The sequence below is a fragment of the Danio rerio genome, chromosome 16, assembly GCF_052040795.2.
Source record: "Danio rerio strain M-AB ecotype USA chromosome 16, GRCz13ab, whole genome shotgun sequence".
NCBI lineage: Eukaryota > Metazoa > Chordata > Actinopteri > Cypriniformes > Danionidae > Danio > Danio rerio.
Window position 1 is genome coordinate 43605393 of NC_141036.1, and position 20645 is coordinate 43626037.

Here is a 20645-nt window from a genome sequence, read left to right on the forward strand (position 1 = left end):
ATGTTTAGATTCCAAAACGTGCATATTTGAATTAATGGTGAATGTGAAAGACGTGAGTATGAAGGTTATTATTGCTTTGAAGTTTTACATTTAGTTTGTATTTTGATACTATTTTAAAATTTGCTATAAATTTCATAAAATTTTCACTTTAAATGTTTTTTGTTTTTTTTTAAACGGCCTTAATTCTAGCCGAAATAAAACAAATAAGACTTTCTGCAAAATAAAAATATTATCATACATACTGTGAAAAATACCTTGCTCTGTTTAACATCATTTATGGCAAATATTTAAAAAAGAAAAAAAAAAAAAGCAAAGGGGGGCTAATCTTACTGACTTCAACTGTATTTATGGTGATTCAAAAAGAATACCACAACTTTGAAACCAAAGAAACATGATAGAACCCTGGGTTATTAATCAATTTGAAGGGGACCTTTTTTTTCAGTAGAGAACAATTTCATAGATGTTCAATATGACCCCTTAGACACTCGAGTGACATCAACCTAAAAGTTGTGACATTCTTTTTGAATCACCCTGTAGTTTATGATTTAACAGAGCACGTCTGGTGTTAACCAAAGCAAAGTTTATTGTAAGCACAGCTTGCATTTAACTAGTGCAACCCAAAACCAATCAAATGCAATTTAAAGGAATAAATGTAAAAATAATGAAGAATTAAGGCAAGCTTCTTCATATTAAAGATCATGAAGGTAGTTAAACATGCCTAGTTTACATTTTTTTTGGCAAACTAGAAAATATAGGGCACTTTTAATGTTTGTATAGAAAACATGTTTCTGTAATATTTAATCTTGAACTTGACTGATGTAAAATAGCCATCTAAAGGCTTATTCATTCTGAACACTGTTATTATTTCTGTTAATTATATTTTTTATATTCAGTAGCTTTTACAAAGATTGTTACTAGTTTAATTTATTTTAGTTTATCATTCATCATAATTTTTTTTATCTAAGTTAACGAAAATTATGTTTGACCAATAGTTTTAGTCCTTTAGTTTTAGTTTTACTATAACCTTGGTGAGTATTAGTAGCATATTTCCGTCCCGCCACTGCTCTGTAAAAATGCTGGGTTGCACACGATTCCTTCATGTCATCCCAACACAAATCAATTAAGTTAACATAATGTTTTTTATATAAATTGAAGTGGATTAAACAAAACAATTAAGTTGTCCTAGAAAAAAAAACAACGTGAAAAATTGTTTTTTCAACCTTAAATTTTTGAGTGTAGTTTCAGTAATTTTGTAACAAATGCTTTTTTTTCTTTTTCTTTTTTCTTTTTTTAAGATTTCTTTTTTGCTATTTTTGCCTTAATTTGACAGGACAGTAGTTTTGACAGGAAGTGAAGTGGGAAAGAGAAAGAGTGGTGGGTAGGATCGGGAAAGGTCCACAAGCTGAGACTCAAACTTAGGATGTCCAGACTCAGAGTGCTTCCACACCATATGCATGCTAACAACTGGGCTATTCCGCCTACTATTTATTTAATTTTTTTATTATTATTTTTTTCTTACATTTGAAACATTAGATGTGAAGTAAAAAAGACACTGGTATGTATTTAGGATTGACAGCAACCCATTCTTATTTAATTATGAATGAAATTAAATTATAAAATGTGACTTATCTACCAACTCAGTATTCCGTCCAGTAAAAAAAAAATCCAGTCTTGACCCAATCTAGTTTATAGCCAGCTGTGGTAGTTTTTTATTTATTTATTTATTTATTTATTTATTTATTTTCAAAATACTCCATAGATTAGTTGTCTATTTCTTTTGCTGAGCTCTGTATGAATTTTTAAGCCTATTTTAGTTTCATGCTGTTTCTTTCTTTGTCCTTCATCCTTACACACTGTAGTCCCTAGTAAACCCACCCCTAAACCTCGTAGCAAAGCTCTTGATAGGGTGAGTGAGCTGACCAATGGCAGACCGTCCCAAAACCCAATCAAACAGGAGAGTCCTGATTCTCCAGAACATGAAGAAGTAAATGAGAAGATCCAGTCACCTGACCATAGTGACCTTGTATATGAGCAAAGGGTCTCAGAGGAAGACTCAAGTCCAGCTCCTGAAAACTCCTCCAATGCTCCAGAACAGAAGAGCCCCGTTCACACTGATTCTAATGAGTTGTCTGATGAAGATGGTAAAGATTCAAAACACAAAATACATTTTTTTAAATATTTAGATTGATATTATTGATACTGATATTTAAAATTAAAGATGCAGTACATTTAAAATTCATTACAAATCAAAATATTCAAAAACCACTGCAACTGTGTTATATATTTTGATGACTTATGTACTAATATTATTCCTAATGTTAACTATTGTTAAATTCCAGAGAAATAAGCCATTTTAGGTAGTGACACTGTGTGTTTTGATGCCATTCTGATGACCCTTGATTTCCTGTTTGGTTTTACGGAAAACATATAAACACCAAATACGCTTTAATATGTTGTAAGTTTGATTAGACTGCACAGAGTAGCAATATAAAAATTTATAAAAAAAAAAAATCTAGATTATTTTACATTAATCCATAATTATATGCCACAGTAATTGCAACAGACAAGAGATGATGTTGTGGTAATATGTGATTAAAGCAGCAATGTTTTCAGAACAGTTTTTGGCGTAAACACATCCTTGGTATATTGCCCGTTTTGAAGAAAATGTGCTGTGCCAGTTAGTAATTTCTCTGATGTCTAGTTAATTGAATGTGTGCAGCTCAGAATGATAATGTTCCACACAGAGGACCAGTATAATAATACAGTATATAATCAAAACAGGGGCTTTAAAGCAATAGGTCACTCAGAAAAGAACATTTGCAGATAACCATTTACAAAAGCCGTCTACTCTCAGCGTGGAGGAAATATAACATAAAGGCAAAACTGTATTTATACCTTTGGCTCCTGATGATATATTGACAAGCATTGATCAGGCTGTGTGTATTACAGTATTAAATGCAATTCACTTGATCACATTCAAAGCAGTCTGAAGTGCAAGCTTCCTGTTGTGTGATGTGTATACAGGCATAGATATGTATTTTATATGGGTTGCAACATCCAGAATAAGCATGTCTTCCATTTGTTTATGATCAATAACACAGTCATCCTACGTCACTATTGTAAATTGTGTCTTGTGTGAGTTTATGTCTCAACAGGATTCACTTATATATTTATTTTGTAAATGAATTTTTAATGCCAGTAACCATTGACTTATATTTTATGACTCACCAAAGACCACAATATCAGCTAACAAAAATTCTTCAATGTTCTGTTGAAGAAAAAAAGTCACCTATGCTTTTAATGGACTAAAGAAGTCCATTATTTGTTTTCTTTTCTTTTTTTTTTTTTACTTGTATATTGCACCAAAATGTGTTGTAATAAATTATATTATTGTCATTTTAAGACATATTTAAAACTGTAAAACATGATATGACAAAAAGTTATGAAAGCAAACTTTTTATGTTGCTTTAACTTATTTTAACAAGTAATCAGGTTAAGTTATCCAAAATTGTAATTTTTTTTTTACTTGAATCAAATTACTAAAATAGTTGTTCTAGTCATCCCAACTTACATCATTCAAAGTAAAATTAATATTTTTAATTAAACTAAAATATTAAACCAGCAAGATTTTTTACATTGTACATTGTAAAACGTGATCTGACAAAAAGTCATGAAAACAAATGCTTTTATGTTACTTTAACTTAATATGTTTATTTTGTTTGATTGATGTAAGTTGAGATGACTAAAAATAAGTTGAGTTTTTTAATGTGTATAATGCCCGAATTACAATAAAACAGCTTCATAATGCAAGTACACTCTTTCAAAAAATGCAGAGTATTGTACAAATACGAATTCACAAGTATTTCATATAACTAATAGTAAGTAGTAAGTAATATCTAACTATTTACTAATTGTGCATTGGAATCAGAACGGGAAATCAAAATCTTAAACAAATCAATAATAATAATAATAAATGTTAACAAAAACTTGCAAGGTAACAAGAACTAGAAGAAAGTAGCATGTTTAACAACGTCATTTTAGACTTTTGAAGTGTCAGGCCACACCGGCTACCAGATCTATTTTTAGTTGTTAGGCCTCCACAAGAAAATATGCTATATTAATTTATAGTTATTTTAATAATACTGACTCTGACCAGGGATGCAACGATTAACCGATTTCATTATTAACCGCAATTTATTTCATCACAGTTAATTAATCGTAAAGATTTCTCAATATCACGGTTCTGCACTGCAACTAAACAAAGTTATGCCAACTGTGTGCTAGTCTAAAGTTCCGAGCTTGTTCACCGAGGCTGATATGCACGCAAACTGGATAAACTATGGCTGAAGCTATTAACTAAGGGCCATTCACATAATGCGTCTTTTGCGCACACAAGTTCGTAAAGAATTTTGGAATATAGTTGGTCAAAAATGCCATTCAGACAGAGGTTCAGCAGCCTTTGACTACATTTGTTCTTTAAAAGGGAAATATTTAGCTAATATGCAGCTTAGATTTACATTAGACAAATACTATTTTATTTATTTATTTGTTGTTCTGTCATTTATTTTCAGTGTAAAATTATTACTTGTAATGCCAAAACATTTTTTTCACTTATGTTTCACTTAAATATTTTTTATTTAATAGTTTTATATTTATTTAATTGTTTTATTTTAAATACCACTTTAAACTATAATGGGTTTTCATGTGATTTTCTAAACTGGTAGTGTTTTGAAATTAATGAATAATTATCGTGATAACCGTAGACTATAATCGAACAAACAAACTCTTTGTTTGCATCCCTAACTCTGACACCTTCAATTGAGTTTGAATGAGATGCACAATCAGCTAAAATGTTGCTGACATTGGTTTTTATGTATGGCAGATATACCAACAATGATTGAGGTCACGTCTGTGTGTTGTGCAAAGTCAATATATTGATTATTAAGCCCAAGGCCATTCATAGCAAGACTGACAACTATAGTACTAGCCTATTTTAACACTGATAACAGTCTGTTTATTATAATAAGGAAGGAGATTATACTGAACTTTTAATTTCTGCTGCTTCAAAATCTCCCATCCAAGCTTAGAGAAAAAAATACAATCAATAAATTAAACCGAGTTTTCGTCCTTGGTTTAAACAGCCCTTTTGTCTGAAGAGTACGAATAGTTGTCATTTTTGAAGATGTTATTTAAAGAACTATGTAGCGGTTTTTCTGTATTCCTCGATATGGATTGTCATTTTTGAAATTCTCCAACATCCACATATTGCCAAGTTCCTGCTATTTATTTATTTTAATATTTATTTATTTGTTCTTGAATTGAAAAATCTGCTCTTGATGATTTGCTTTAATTGTAATAAAAAACACACACACACACACACACACACACACACACACACACACACACACACACACAGGCTCTATCTTTTCTGCTGTCTTGTTTATAAAAATGGCCTAATTAATACTTGAAACATGTTTCTTTGATATGCAGGGATGTCATCGACTGGAAGGTCCTTCCTCAAGTCTCTGAGGAAGACTCCATCCATCAAAGAAGTAGATGAAGAGCAGCCAAAGGAGCTTTTCTTGGAGGATGAAGGGAACAGAGACCATGTAATCCTTAGCAGAGACAGTCTTGAGCCTGAAGGTCAGAATCTATCCTCACTCTGACCTCATGACATCCACCAGCACTCTATTTGCTTGACCGGCACCATATGTAATTGCTGTTTTACAGATTCTTTGGTGATACCTAGTGCCGGGGCTCGAGGGCTGGATACGTTGGATGAGGATGATGATGATGCCAGATTTCTATCTAATCTGAAGAAAGTATCCTCATCCTCTATTGACTTCTCCAGAATAAATCGAGAACAGGAGCTGTCTGCCCCAACCAGCCCACTGAGGTACCTGAAAAAAATGAGAAAAGGCTGAAATAATGAATTCCGTAGATGCTGTTTGTGAAGGGGCATTTGCATATTATCCTTCTATAAATGTAGTTTCTCTGTGTTCCTTTCAGAAGAGAAGAGATGGATTCGACAATTGAGGAGGAACAGAGAATGAATAAAGACACCGCTGGTAAGGGCAGAGCAGAGAGAATACGATTTTAATAGAGATGTGTTTTGTTATTGCTTTCTGAAGCAATAAAGCACTTGTATGTTGCTTTTCTGTCAGCTTCTCCTGCATATAGTGAAGATTTTGAGGAAGAGGCGAGTGACAAAAGTGATGTGGAGCCTCAAGAGAAGGTGGATATAAATCTTTAATGCGCCTTAAGCCTGTAATAAGTGCCCTGTCTGAATTTAATAACTGGTTGTTTAGCAGTGCATGGAGACAATATGCATTTTTTTATTACTGGAGATGCAGACTGAGTGGTAATATTAACCATTATGTTTAGTGAGTACTGAATAATTAAAGCAGAATCTTTTATTTGTGACAAATTTGCTGTCTTAGTCCTTAAATGCATTTTTTATATGTGCTTGACTGCTGGTAATAGCAAAGTCCCTTTAAGGCAAGTCATTTCACTCAGCGGCCGTCTTTCAAACACCTCTTTGGCAATATGCTCGGGCATTCTGTCTGAATGTAGAAGCATCGAATTCTTCAAAACTGTTTGCCAAGCTTACCATTACATTACATATAGTTAAGGTCAGAATTATTAATCCCCCTGAATTATAAGCCCCCTGTTTATTTTTTTTTGCCCAATTTCTGTTTAATGAAGAGAAGATTTTTCCAACACATTTCTAAACATAATAGTTTTAATAACTCATTTCTAATATCTGATTTATTTCATATCTTTGCCACTATGACAGTAAATAATATTTGACTAGATATTTTTCAAGACACTTCTATACGGCTTAAAGTGACATTTAAAGGCTTAACTAGGTTAATTAGGTTAACTAGGCAGGTTAGGGTAATTAGGCAAATTATTGTATAACGTTGGTTTGTTCTGTAGGATGTGTGGGATGCTAATTACCCTAACCTGCCTAATTTACCTTGTTAAACCTTTAAATGTCGCTAAGCTGTATAGAAGCTGTATAGTCTTGAAAAATATCTAGTCAAAGATTATTTACTGTCGTCATGGCAAAGATAAAATAAATCAGTTATTATAAATGAATCAATAAAGCTATTGTGTTTAGAAATGTGTTGAAAAAATATTCTCTGTGTTAAACAGTAATTGGGGGGAAAAAACAGGGGCTAATCCGCTTGTTAAGTGTGACGTCACGCAGAGCGGCTTACGAGTCCAAGCGATCTATTCAACTGAATGGGGAGATTCATGAAATGGTAATAATAAACGTTTACAAAGCGATTTAATACTTACGAAAGTCACGATCGCAATATATATGTCCATGCCTAATATCCGATGGCCAGAAAGTGATTCATTGTTTTATAAATTGTTAAAATTTTGGTATTTGTTATGCAGCAAGCCAAGAGATTGTTTTGTACACTATGACTTTATGTAAAATTAACTTTAATGTGTGATAGGAATAAAACGCTATCATAAACGAAGGATTTCTCCACTCAAACAAATGGCGGCTTGGACCCGGAAACAGTATACATACATCACAAACACGTCACCACTTAACAAGCGGATAATTCAGGAGGGCTAATAATTCTGACTTCAACTGTATTAGGTGCATTCATGCATCATACGTTTGCTGTTTTACTCCATAGAACTAAATGTAAAAGTCAGAAACCTTTTTGCACAGGCCTATCTAAAAGGTTAATGCTGCCAACTGATGATCAACTGTAAAAATTTAAAGTTTTACCTCTTCCCAACAGGGAAAACCACAAACAATCAAGAATGCATGGTTATATGCTGTCAAGGCTTTACAATCAAAAAATCTCGATATAATGGAAGTCAGTGGGGCAAAAACTGCCCCTAAAATAATGAAAGGGTAGTCAATATAAACAGTACACAAGGGTTAAAATGAATAATTTTTGTCGTGAAATTTAATAGCTCCTAATTTTAAACCACAATATCTGCTTCTCTGTGATTTTTAGAAACCTGAAAGACTTGGGATGCTGGCCAAAGGTATACAACACTCCAAATGTCCACATATAATGCTGCAAATATTTTGAGGAAGCTGAAATGCTCTTCTTGTGTCCCAGTGTCATTACACGACTCTCTAAATTCCACGGATGGAGCATTGGCTCCGGCAGTTCCAAGTTTGGCCGTTGCGAGAGAAAATCGTCCAGAAAGCAAACAAACAGACATGCCAGCACTGGAACCCGCAGGTATGGCAAGCAGTTGGTTTGTTTAAACCTACAGTATGTTGAGAAGGTAAACATCAGGCAGTTAATGTCACACCTTCTCTCCTCCGTATGTTTGAAGTGCAATCATATGGTCAGAGTGGAGGGAGTGAGATGGAGGCACTGCAGGAGGCGTACAGGCAGATCAGCGGCTCAGCAGGAGTGTGTGAAGATGGACAAGTCGAGGCTGGCAGGACTCCTCTTTCTCTCTCTACACTCCAGCCTGCGTCCACCGTGGAGTCAGGTCAGACTCGGCACATAGCTGGTTTCTGCCAGTCACTGTGGGCATGCCTGCACTACAGACCTTTTGATTTGCAGCTTTTTCTGTGCAAATGCTTCCAGTTAAACATTAAAGTGAAGAACGTGAGATGGCTAACAAGTTCTTTGTTTGCAGCAGAAGTCCTGTTAGCTGACTCTAAACAGCTCGATTTGGGACTGTCAAGTAACAGACTGTTACTGCACAATATTGGAAAATTTGGATATTTATTCATTCGATTTCCTTCAGCTTAGTCCTTTTATTCATTAGGGGTCGCCACAGTGGAATGAACCGCCAACTTATCCAGCATATGTTTTACACAGTGGATGCCCTTCCAGCTGCAACCCAGTACTGGGGAATATTCTGATATTGCGATATTTTATTTTTCTGCGATGAATACAGTTTCACAAGATGGTTAGAATTGACCCTTCGCTAAGCCCCGCCCTCCTTAGGTACTGTTGCTAGCCTGTCAAGCTTTCGTGCCTGCAATGTCTATCAGAAAGTGTATGCTCCGATGTCAGACATTCCCAGGGATATAATAAGTCATTTTTGGCGAACAGATGAGAAAGCCAGACAAAAAAGGACTGCAGTATGCATTACAGGGGTATATTCATGACATAATAGGCAATGATTATAAAATAACTCAAATAAATCAAAATTGAAGGTAGCTTAGCCTAGCTGCCTTATATGCTAACCATTCAACAGCTCAGTTCATTCACAGCAGGAGAGGTGAAATTTACAAATAATCTAATAATAACTAATTAAACTGTGATTTCTCTTTTTTTAGCCAAAAAGCCTGAATTGTTGTGCAATGAAATATAGCGTTATTAACCGACAAGGAAACAAGCATGGACAGTGCTTGATAGATTTGTGTCAACAATTTGCATTATTTACCCATAACATTGTACACCTATCACTGTCTGTACATATTGTGTTTGTGTGCTCTTTATACCGTTTCTATTCTAATTTGCAGATAAGTGGAATAAATAAATAAATTTAAATGCAAATCAAAGTATAAATAGCAGAAGTGAACAGACACCAAATATAAAAGCAGACACTAACCTGCTATATCATCGTCACAATGACTAAATCTCCAAAAGACGAAAACATCAGTGAATTGTAGCTCTGACATGGACATTGAGGTTTATAAAGTACTCAAAAACAGCTGCGGGTGAAGTATATTAATTGCAAGTGCTCAGATTGTTATCATATTTCTGTTTGGTTCTGTTGAGATGTAATTTCAAATATTCTTAGCTTGAAACAGATGGAAACATTATTGATATTGGTATGACTACTATGACGAAGGCGTAAACGGAGCAGTGCTCATAATATCATGGGGAAAAAAAGAAAGAAAAAGACAGTTCAGAAACAAAGTTTAGATCTGTTTAGGGTAGGAGGTGTGTGAGTTAATGCCCTCGGTCTTTCACTGAATGTGTCAGAAATATCCAAAACAAAACCAACTTAACTTTACTCCTTTAACACCCCTCACAGAGCTTGATCCACGCTGGCATTTCTCCCCTTGGGTTTTAGGTTTTGAAAAGGGAAAAAATTCCATCATCACGTCCAAACTTTAGGGATATCAGATCAGATTTGCACAATCCATATGCACAACACTCTGGCCTGTTTCTCTCGCTCGAAAGCTTGACAGAGCTCCTGTGTGTAGCTACAATTGCTAAGCCACGATTGGTGGGTGGCAGTTTTTGGGTGTGGCTTATCGAAGGGTCAGTAGCACTATTTAATGTTTTTTTTGGGAAGCCTAACAGTATTTAAGTACAGGAATGTAAAAAATCTCAGTGCAAAAAAAGGCATACTTTGCTTTGTCTCGTGTCTAATCCGAATATCAAAAAACTCTTAGAGCAAGTAAAAAATATTTTTGTCTTCACCATCAGAAGAAATAAGTCAAAATTAAGAGCACTTAAAACAAGCAAAATTATCTGCCAGTGGGGTAAGTGAAATAATCTTGTTCTTCTTTGAAATGTAGATATTTGGTCTAGAAACAAGTCAAAAAAAATTTTTTTTGTATAAATCAAATAAATACAATGATTAAATACAATTCTGTAGCTACTGTTTAACTTTGATTCAATCTCAACATTGTATATCTTTGTGATGTGCCATTTGCAGATGCACACTTTATCAATGCACGTTATTTATTTATTTATTTGTTTATTCATTTGTTTTAATTGTTTTACTTGTTGTAGGCTGTAAATATATAACACTAACTTTAACAAATATAAATGAATAGATCTGCCCTTTTTATTCATCTTTTCTTTTATTTTGTTTATAAAAAATCTATTTTTAGCATTAGTTTAGATTCTTGGAAAGATTAGTGGATTAACATTGACTTCTGCTGTCTTGATTAGTTTAAAAAACAGATTTTTTACAACAAATGAAAAACACATACACGCACAAAAAAGCTTACATTTATCTTAGGAACGGTATAGCAGATAAATTTAGCAGTTTTAAAACCTTGAATTTTTCAAACCGCGGTAAACCTTAAAACTAGTTATGGAGTAAAATAAACTTGTTTTTGCTTTAAAATGTTTTTGCTTGAAACAAGACAAAACAATCAAAGTAAGAAAACCTTTTTTTTCCCTTATGCATAAATCTTATAAATTCTGTATAAATACAGGAATTAAATACATTTTTTTAGCTCCTTGTCAACTATAATCCAGACTAAACATTGCATATCTTGCAATGTGACTATTGCAGATGCAAACACTGTGATATCAATACTGAATAGATATATTGTGCAGCATACACAGGCTAAAAGCCAATCCTTCCTTTAGTTCATTGTTTTACTTTTTTAAAGGGACAGTTCACCCAAAAATAACAATTGTGTCATCACACAATTACTCATCCTCAACCTCTTTCCAAACCTGTTTGAATTTATTTCTTCTTTTGAACACAAAGGAAGATTTCCTGAAGAATGTTGGGGGGGAAACCACTTTCATCATACTTTTCTTTCTACTACAGATGTGGATAGCTGCTTTTTTAACATTCTTCTGAATATCTTGTTTTTTGTTTAAAAGAAGAAGGAAATTTATCAACATTTAGAACCACTTGAGCATCATCTTTGGGTGAACGACCCTTTTAGGTTCTTATGAGCCCTAAACAAACCCCTGGTTGCAAATTCACCATGGGTGGTGGCGATTCAAATCTATGATAAATGGCTCTGCTTTTCCTAAGACAGATTGTATTCGATCTGAGCAGTACTTCAGTGTGAGAGACAGCTTATCGATCACTGCCAAAGCCCAGAGACACAGCCATGCATATCAAATTTACAGCTCACTAGTGAAAACATGACTCTGGAATTTTTGTGACCAGAATTTAACTTTTGTAATGCAGATTTACCCACTGCTGAGGAACTTATGCGGCCCATAGGACCAGACAGCGGATTCACCCGTGGTTTATCTCTCCAGCCCATAACGTGAGTTCACCTTCACCTTCCCAGAATATGAGTCATATGTTCTCATTACAGCAGCTCTAGAAGACGTATTTCTCTTACAGTGAGGCTGTGCCCAGGAGCAGAGACAATCAAAGTCCATTAAGGATATCTTCAGACGAGAGCCCTTTCAGTTCAGCTAATGAAGGCTATGGAGGAGGTAATAAAGCTAACCTTACGGGAGGAGAACATCCAGATTCCTTTAAGTTCACTCAGAAGAGCATATCGGAGGAGATCAGAAAACTGATGCAGGAGCAGGACACCTCCTCTCAGGAACCTCCACCTTTAAAACCAAAGAAGCGCCAGGTTAGAGACTGCTATTATCAGTCATGAACGTCCTGTGTAAATTAGATTCTGTAATTTCTGTCGTTTTGAGAAATGACAATGGAAAGATAAGAGGCGCATACTCTCTAAAGTAAATGAGACATAATTTCTCTTATTTATTCACATGATTGTGATAGTACATTTATGAATAATGCATTATCAACTTGTGTGTCTCAGGTTCCTGCCAGAAGCAATGCATTTACATCTGCTTCCTCTAGAAAAGCTCCGGTTCCGTTGGTGAGGGTTAAAAAACCTGAGAGCAAGCCGTTACACAGAGTGCCAGCACCCAGCAGAGCTGCTCAAGCAGCCAAACCTCCATCTCCTCCAACACTGAGGAAAGCTCAGAACCAGACTTTTAAAAAAACTCAAAACCTCAACCAAACACACACAATCAAAGGTACTTGGTTTACTTCCACAAAAATCTCAAGTAACATCCTTTTTATCTGCAAAATTAAAAGATAAAGTATATTTAGTTCACTTTTCAAAATTTTAATTAATATTTTTTAATTTATTAATATATCTGTCAGTCAGATATTATTTTGATTCTAATAAATGTTTAAATGTCAATTAGTACAATCACAGTTCATAAATATAAGTTTGTACCTAAAGAGGATAATTTTAATTTATAATTTATTTAATTTATTGATATATCTTTCATTTAGATATCATTTTGATTCCAAGGAATTGTTATATGTCAATCAATTCAATCACAGTTCACTATGTAAGTATTTACCAAAAGAGAAAAAGATAATTTTCATTTATAATTTAATTAAATTTATCTTTCATTTAAATTTCATTTTAATCCAGTCAACCAAAGTTCACAAATATAAATATTTACCAAACGAGAAAAAGAGGATAATTTTCATTAAAAATGTATTTAATTTATTAATATATCTTTCATTCAGATATAATTTTGATTCTAATAAATTTTTATAAAGCAGTCATACGATGGCCGAGAGAGCATAACCTGCTGCAATTTAAGAAAACACATGCAATTACAAAAAAACACAATTAGATTATGAAAAGATCCTCATTGGTTTAATAGCATAAATTCCCACAACCTAACAAATTAAGAAAACGCACTGAATTCTCTCACAACACATGCAAATAGTACGGAACACAAGGGAAATGTTTCATGGGAACCCAACAACGTGACGTACCCAACAATTTAGGTTATGGTTATGTAGGCTAATAATATACAAAAGCAGGGTTCATGCAGTCATGAAAAACCTGGAAAGTCATGGAGTTTTGACAGGGCATTTTCCAGGTCTGGAAAAGTTTTGGAAAAACAAATAACGCACAAAGTTTTGGAAAAGTCATGGAAAACATAAACAGTTGAAGTCAGAATTATTACCCCCTTTTGATTTTATTTAATTTTTTTAAATATTTCCCAAATGATTTTTAACAGAGTAAGGAAATTTTAACAGTATGTCGATAATATTTTTTTCTTCTGGAGAAAGTCTTATTTGTTTCATTTCAGCTAGAATAGAAGCAGTTATTAATGTTGGTTTTTTTTGGGACAAAATTATTAGCCCCTTTAAACTAATTTTTTTTCGATAATCTACAGAACAAACCATTGTTATACAATAACTTGCCTAATTACCCTAACCTGCCTAGTTCACCTTATTAACCTAGTTAAGTCTTTTAAGGTCACTTTAAGCTGTGTAGAAGTGTCTTGAAAAATATTTAGTAAAATATTATTTACTGTCATCATGGCAAAGATAAAATAAATCAGTTATTAGAAATAAGTTTTAAAACTATTATGCTTAGAAATGTGCTGAAACAATCTTCCCTTCATTTTACAGAAATTGGGGAAAAAAAATAAACAGGGGCGGTAATAATTCAGGAGGGCTAATAAATCTGAGTTCAACTGTGTCTGTATACTTGAATATAGGTTACAGTGTTTCCTCTAGGACTTTTCCAGCTCTGGTGGCAGGCCTTTTGCACAGATCTACCAACTACCTATTGTGTTATTTCAATGACAAATGTTGTGAGCACAGTATTAAGTATTAAGTCGAGATTCATATTCTGTTCATATGCAAAACTTCTTGCACGCCCTCAAATATACGCTGCTCAAATGCAGATTTTCTTGTGCCCTCTCAAGTAAACACTGCTGAAGTGCAATTTAGCGCATTTATGTAGTGAATATGTCTCCAACATTTATTAGGTTTGCTAGGATAGTTGTGAATATCTCTAGTAGACCTACAGAGCGGCATTAATGCGTCCTGAAGTGAAGTAAAACATTTATAAACTCCAGCAAGATAAAGTCGCTGTTTGTTGAATGCAGAGCCATAGACCTTTATCTACAAAGTATAATTATTGAAGCGGTCTTCATCCTAACTGAAAGCTTCATCGTGTTTGCTGGCCCCACACATCACGCACCTGTTAGTCAGTCAGTCACCACGTCACCTTAAAGCAGGGGTCACCAATCCTGGTCCTGGAGGGCCGGTGTCCCTGCAGGGTTTAGCTCCATCTTGCCTCAACACACCTGCCTGGATGTTTCAAGTATACTTAAGACCTTGATTAGCTTGTTCAGGTGTGTTTGATTAGGGTTAAAGATAAAATCTGCAGGACACCGGCCCTCCAGGAACAAGTTTGGTGACCACTGCCTTAAAGGGTTAAACAAATAACGCACAGCACTACTGCGGTTACAGAAAAGTTTGCGCTGTTATAGTTCACTTACCTTCTAATACATTTTAGTGCGATAATAACCCGCTAAAAAAAAATGACTGAATGTTTTGAATGAGAAGCTGTAATGTAGCCGTGGCTAGATAAATTTTGGAAAGGCACTCCACTGTGGAAGAATGAATGTAGCGGAAACCTTGGGTTAGTTGTCTTGACTTCTATTCTGTCCTTATCTCATACTCTCACATTACCACTGTAGTGCGGTGTAAGCATTATCTAAATTTATTTTACATAGGTATAAATATAAATTGAAACTAAAAGATTCCTGTGTGTTTTACAATATGCTGCAATAAATTTAAACATGCAATGTTTTTATTTTACCACGCATATAAAGACATTGCATAAAACATTAGGTCATGAAAATTTACTTGAAAGTCTTGGAAAAATCATGGAAAAGTCATAGAATTTTAGTAACAAAAATGTGTATGAACCCTGAAAAGGGAATTGTGTTATCAGGATGTTAAAATAAACATAAAAACCTCACCTTTCAGCGATCACCTGCAACCAGCATGGCACAATAAGCAAATCTCAGCTGGGTCCGTCATGTTTTTGGGTCTCCTTGTAACATTTCCATTGTGCTATGTGCATGTGTTGTGTTTTCATAGTGTGTTTTCTTAATTTGTTTGCCTTGTTGTGACGATTTGCAGCAAGTTTGCTGTTAAATCAAGAAAGACCTTTAATTAAAATGAAAAATTGTAAAATTGCATTGTGTTAAGCTCTCTTGGCCAATGTACTAGTATTCAGTATTTATTTAAGAGAAAAATAGATAATTATTGTTTTATTGGAGTGTTATGTAAAATTTAAAATAAAATAATCATATTACCGTAAATAAGAACTTAGGAAGAAAAGCATCTTCATCTTTATTGTAATAGAAATAATAGGCAAAAAGGATTCTGCAAAAATGTCAAGGGTCCTAAAAATGTTAAATTTTTAATATAAAATGCAACTACTGATTGTAATTTCATAGCCGACAATACTTGCTTTGTCTTTTTTTGTTTGTTTTGAACAGGTTTAGACACAAGTTTAAAGCTAAGCAGTGAACTGGTAGAATCTGTGCAGTCTTTTGCTGCATTCCTACAGCATCAGGTTGAAGCCAGCAGTCTTCAGGACAAAGGTCCTTTCCAAGCAAACAAGATTGCTTCTGAAGCAATGACAGCGGTGAGTTGGCTGTGACTGAAACTGATCAATGGATCAAATTGTCCAGCTCATTAAAATCCTGTTCTGTTTGTCTGTCAGCATGAGGGGATGCAAGAGAAGATGGATGTTGGTCCGGAGCTTGCATCGCTGGAGCGTCTCCGTCTGCAGCTCGCCAAGAAAGAGAGGGAGCTCAGTCTGAGGGAAGACCAGTTACAAGAGCAGCACAAGCAAGAGCTGACAGCCCTGAGACAGGAGAACTACATCTTACAGAGCAAGGTGACCTCTCGTTTAGCTGTGACAGAAATAGTTCCTCGCATTTCTATCATTTCAAACCTGTTTTAATGTCTTTTTTTATTTTTTAAGGATTGTGGCAGGGTTTTCACACATTTTTAAAAAGTTTAATAAATCTAAAATTGCTTTGTCATAAATTATAAAGGGATAGATTAAAAATAATATTTACTGACACAAAATCCAACCTTCAGATTTAAAGGCACTAATAAAAGGCTATATTCTTAACAAACGCCAAGCAGAATAGGTTCAGTGCTCAGAAAATTAATTTTTGAAACCCAGCTAGTAATAGGAAGAAAATCAAACCTTTTTTTAAACTCAAGAAATAATGAGATCGTTTACATAAGATGCTGTATTAGGCATGCTCTAGATTTACTCATGAACTTCTACTCTTTTGGCAGAAACCAAACTGTTAGACTTATACTTGTGGACTGCCCTATTTTTAAAGAGCCCCTTTTATGGGTTTTTGAAAATGACCTACCATGCAGTGTGTAACACAGCTCTAAGTGAATAAAAACATCCAGCTGGGGTTTAAATCTGTTTAAAACTATTGATTTAAAACAAAAAAGAGTCGACTTAGAGTCGTTTAAATGATTTGTCATTCATCAGAATTTTTTGCCTGTTTATATCAATGTCGACACAAAACAATACCATCTACAAGGTGCCGGATTTGAAAAAACGTGAACGCGCCTTTCCATTCAAACACTAGTGGTATGCGGGGTGTGGAATTGATCGTTATTGAAGATAAGTAAATGTTAACAAGAGAATATTCTGATGAATAATACAATAACCTACCCTGAAATGGGGGATTTGCTGGTCGTTTGTTAAAGGAAGGAGCAGCAAAGACTATTTAATGAAAATATTTATAGGTCTTTGTTAGACCTTGACAGGAACTTTTGTCAGTACACTGTTCATATGGACCCCTTTCTCTCTTTGAGTGTTTAAAATGATTGCATCCTTGTTTTTCTTCTAGCTTGCAAAATGTGTATTTAATTGTGTTTTGTTACTTGTAATTGCTTCGCGTGACTTGTACTGTATCTGGTTAACTCTATATATTCACACATGTCTATAACCACGTTAAAAACAAGACGCGTGTCGATTTATTTACAGATTTAAATGTGTTTGTGAGCTTATGATTTCCTGCTGTTTGTTGTTGCTATGGCCACCATTAGCTTCTACATGCATGATGCGGTTTGTTTTCAAAATGGTTCAGGTTTTGCCACTGTGTGGATTAATACTGAATGTGTGTCGTTGTTTTTCACTTCAATATGCTAGTCTTTAACTGCATTTGGCTCACACAAACTCTGCAATGGCTACTTCAATAATTTTAATAAGCCTTGTTGGGTGTTTCTTTTCATCTCTCGCTGAAAGCAGTCGACCAATCGCAACAGACTGGGTCATTGGACCAATCACAGCAGATTAGTATCATGCAAAGGAGGGGTTTGGGAACAAATGAATCGCTGACCGAATCATATGGGAGTCATCAGGGCAAACTATCCCTGTAAGACTTAAAAAAAAAAAAAAAACTTAAATCAGAGCAGCAAGTCTTAAATTCATATGATCATGTCATATATTTTTGTGAGGAACTCAGTTCAGCCTGCTTCAGAATTCACTTTATTACTGCTTCATTCAGGATATCATTTAGTGATGTCATTGTACCCTATTTTCTTACATCTGTCAGATCCACTGTGCATACTGTACTGTATAGTACAATGAAAATGCATAGTCCTATTATGCTTGTGTCTGCTACTAATATGCAGAATGATGACTTATGACTTTCACTTTTGAAATAACTTTTGGCATGAGGCGCACTTGCTAGTGGCACCATCTAGCGGCGGTGTGTTATATACTGCAGTTTTTTTTATTGTATTTACTTAGCATTTCAAATATCTAGTCCTATAATGTGTGTCCGCTACCAATATGCAGGATGAGCACTTTTCACTTGCTAGTGGCTCCATCTAGCGGCAGTCTCTTTTGCACTGTGAATTATTTTTATTGTCTTTATTTAACATCATTTAACTTTGACTTGAGGCGCACTTGTTAGTGGCGCCATCTAGCGGCAGTGTGTTATGTACTGGAGTTTTTTAATTGTATTTATTTAACATTTCAAATGTGTAGTCCAATAATGTGTTCACTACCAATATGCAGGATGACGACTTTCACTTTTGAAATCACTTGATTTAAGGCACACTTGCTAGTGGCACGATCTAGCGGCAGTGTGTTATGTACTTCAGTTTTTTAAATTGTATTTAACATCACTATAAGACACTTTTGTAAGTACTATCAACTTTCATTTTATCTAGGGCTGCATGATTAATCGAAAAAAATTCACGATCTCGATTTGACCCTACACACGATCTTAATTCAGCTTTCTACGAGTCAGCCATGTATATATTCATGGTCAGGAGAGAAACATGGCAGTCGCACAAGTCTTCACAGCAACATTCACACCTTCAAATGACATTAAAAGTGTCACATACTGTATTTATAAGGTATAATTCACCCAAAAATGCCATTTCTGTCTTCATTAATGATGTTTTTGCGGTCGCGAAATCGCACGTGAGCTGACCATGAGCTGTTCGTTTACTACCGAGAATGCGCTTTTGCACGCATGACGCCTACTGTAGTGAACACAACCTGCATAGGCTGTGAATAACAGGTAAAGGACTTATTGCACAGATTGATCGTTTGAGGGCCGTGCGGGTGGTTTGATTTGCATGTATGTGTTTTTTCTCATAGTGACAACAGTCATGAGCCGCACTCGGAAGTGAAAGTGAAACCTGTGCACACATCATTTAAATGATCATATCACATTTTAGAGTTATGATTAAGACAAGCATTTAACGTGTTTTTCTTTCATAGCGAACACAAAGTGTTGTGCATGAAAATAAATGTTTACTGTGTCAGTATAACAACCCTAGGCTATATATAATGATAAATATAATGCAAGAAAGAATCTGAAAATGACAAAATTGTAATTTTACTAGTGAAAACAAATGGTCTAATAATGTTGTCAATAACAGATGACAAGCACATGTCTTAAACATAATAAATAAACTTTATAATTATGGATAGTTATATTCTGATATCATAATTTTACTGTAAATCAACAAACAGGACATATTGTAAGTCTGTTCAAGTCCACCATAATGTCTATAAAAAATTTAGCACTTTAAGCAACAGTAGATCTACACATAGGCCTAATATTATTTTCATTGTTTTACCATATGTTTGAGAATTAACAATAATAATAGGCAAATTATATTAACCTTTATTTTACATTTACAGAGTTGTGAGAAAATCGTGATCTTGATTTTAAGCAAAAAAAAAATGTGATTCACATTTTTGCCAGAATCGTGCAGCCCTAATTGTATCAACTGTCATCATGACACAGATATGATGTATTTCAGTACAATTTTAACCTAAACGCGAACATATCTTGAAACACACCATATATCATTATCAAGTGTGAACTCAAAAAGTGGGGTGACAGTAAAGGGATTTAAAGGACTTTTTCAGACACGTTTTCTGAAAGAAAGGTTTGTTCTCCTGGTGATTGTTTTTCTATGGCTCTAAATCACCAATGACTCATTTTGTGTGTTCGTACCATGTAAAACGTTCAGGGAAACTGAGCTGCTCTACATCTACCTCTTCATGATGAATTGCTACAGACTGAGGACGTAGAATACACTCAAGTTCATCTATTTTCATACCCTGTTTATTCAGCCGTAAAGCTCGTATGAAGTCCTTATTATATAAATCAATAGAAAACCTTCAGTTGCCCTACAGTTCGCCTCTAGTATCACTATATGGTAAATCGTACGTTTTATGAATTACTACTCGAGTGTTTGGTAAAAAGGACAATCTTTAGATGAAGGTTTGGTTAAGCATTCATAACCTTTATGGCTGATGTGTGTTTTCTATAGCTGCTTTGCCTATGCATTAATATAGGATGCTGTTTGATATTCATAGCGATGAGGAAGGGTGACCTCAACACAGATGGGTTTTGTAAGGTTTTTATTCTAAGTATTTATTTGAAGGCTTTAAATATTTATTTTAATCCAATGCTTAGATTCAATTTGAACTTGTCTTTTGTTGCACTGACAAATAAAAAAAAATTTACTGTACAGAACAGAAAATGAACCAAGGAAAGGGCAAGGATATTTCATTCGGTTTAACTGTTTATCAAATTTTGTAGAAAGTTTTATTCTATTTAACAATTTACTGCAGAATATCTTGCACCAAACGACCAAGGCTGAATTTGTGCTCATGCCTC

The 20645-nt window shown here is 34.5% G+C and overlaps 1 protein-coding gene and 1 long non-coding RNA gene across 26 annotated transcripts in view; one reads left to right on the forward strand and one right to left on the reverse strand.

The window, feature by feature from the left end:
* cep162 (centrosomal protein 162) overlaps nucleotides 1-20645 on the forward strand; it is a 257947-nt gene that overhangs the window by 217571 nt on the left and 19731 nt on the right. For 13 of the 25 annotated variants that reach the window (XR_015510554.1, XR_015510551.1, XR_015510553.1 and 10 more), the window contains 12 exon segments: nucleotides 5491-5643; nucleotides 5731-5896; nucleotides 6010-6068; nucleotides 6165-6235; nucleotides 7989-8019; nucleotides 8097-8222; nucleotides 8320-8481; nucleotides 11839-11920; nucleotides 12001-12241; nucleotides 12437-12656; nucleotides 15954-16102; nucleotides 16181-16357. Coding sequence is in view for 20 of the 25 variants with exons in the window: in XM_087285983.1 (XP_087142109.1) it covers nucleotides 5491-5643; nucleotides 5731-5896; nucleotides 6010-6068; nucleotides 6165-6235; nucleotides 7989-8019; nucleotides 8097-8222; nucleotides 8320-8481; nucleotides 11839-11920; nucleotides 12001-12241; nucleotides 12437-12656; nucleotides 15954-16102; nucleotides 16181-16357 (1637 nt within the window). In the remaining 5 variants the exon portion in view is untranslated. 25 annotated transcript variants of the gene reach the window in all.
* On the reverse strand, nucleotides 13218-17879 carry LOC147840367 (uncharacterized). The gene is made up of 3 exons (XR_015511900.1): nucleotides 15028-17879; nucleotides 14912-14988; nucleotides 13218-14824 (listed from the first exon to the last, which is right to left on the reverse strand). It is a non-coding gene; the product is annotated as an uncharacterized LOC147840367 (long non-coding RNA).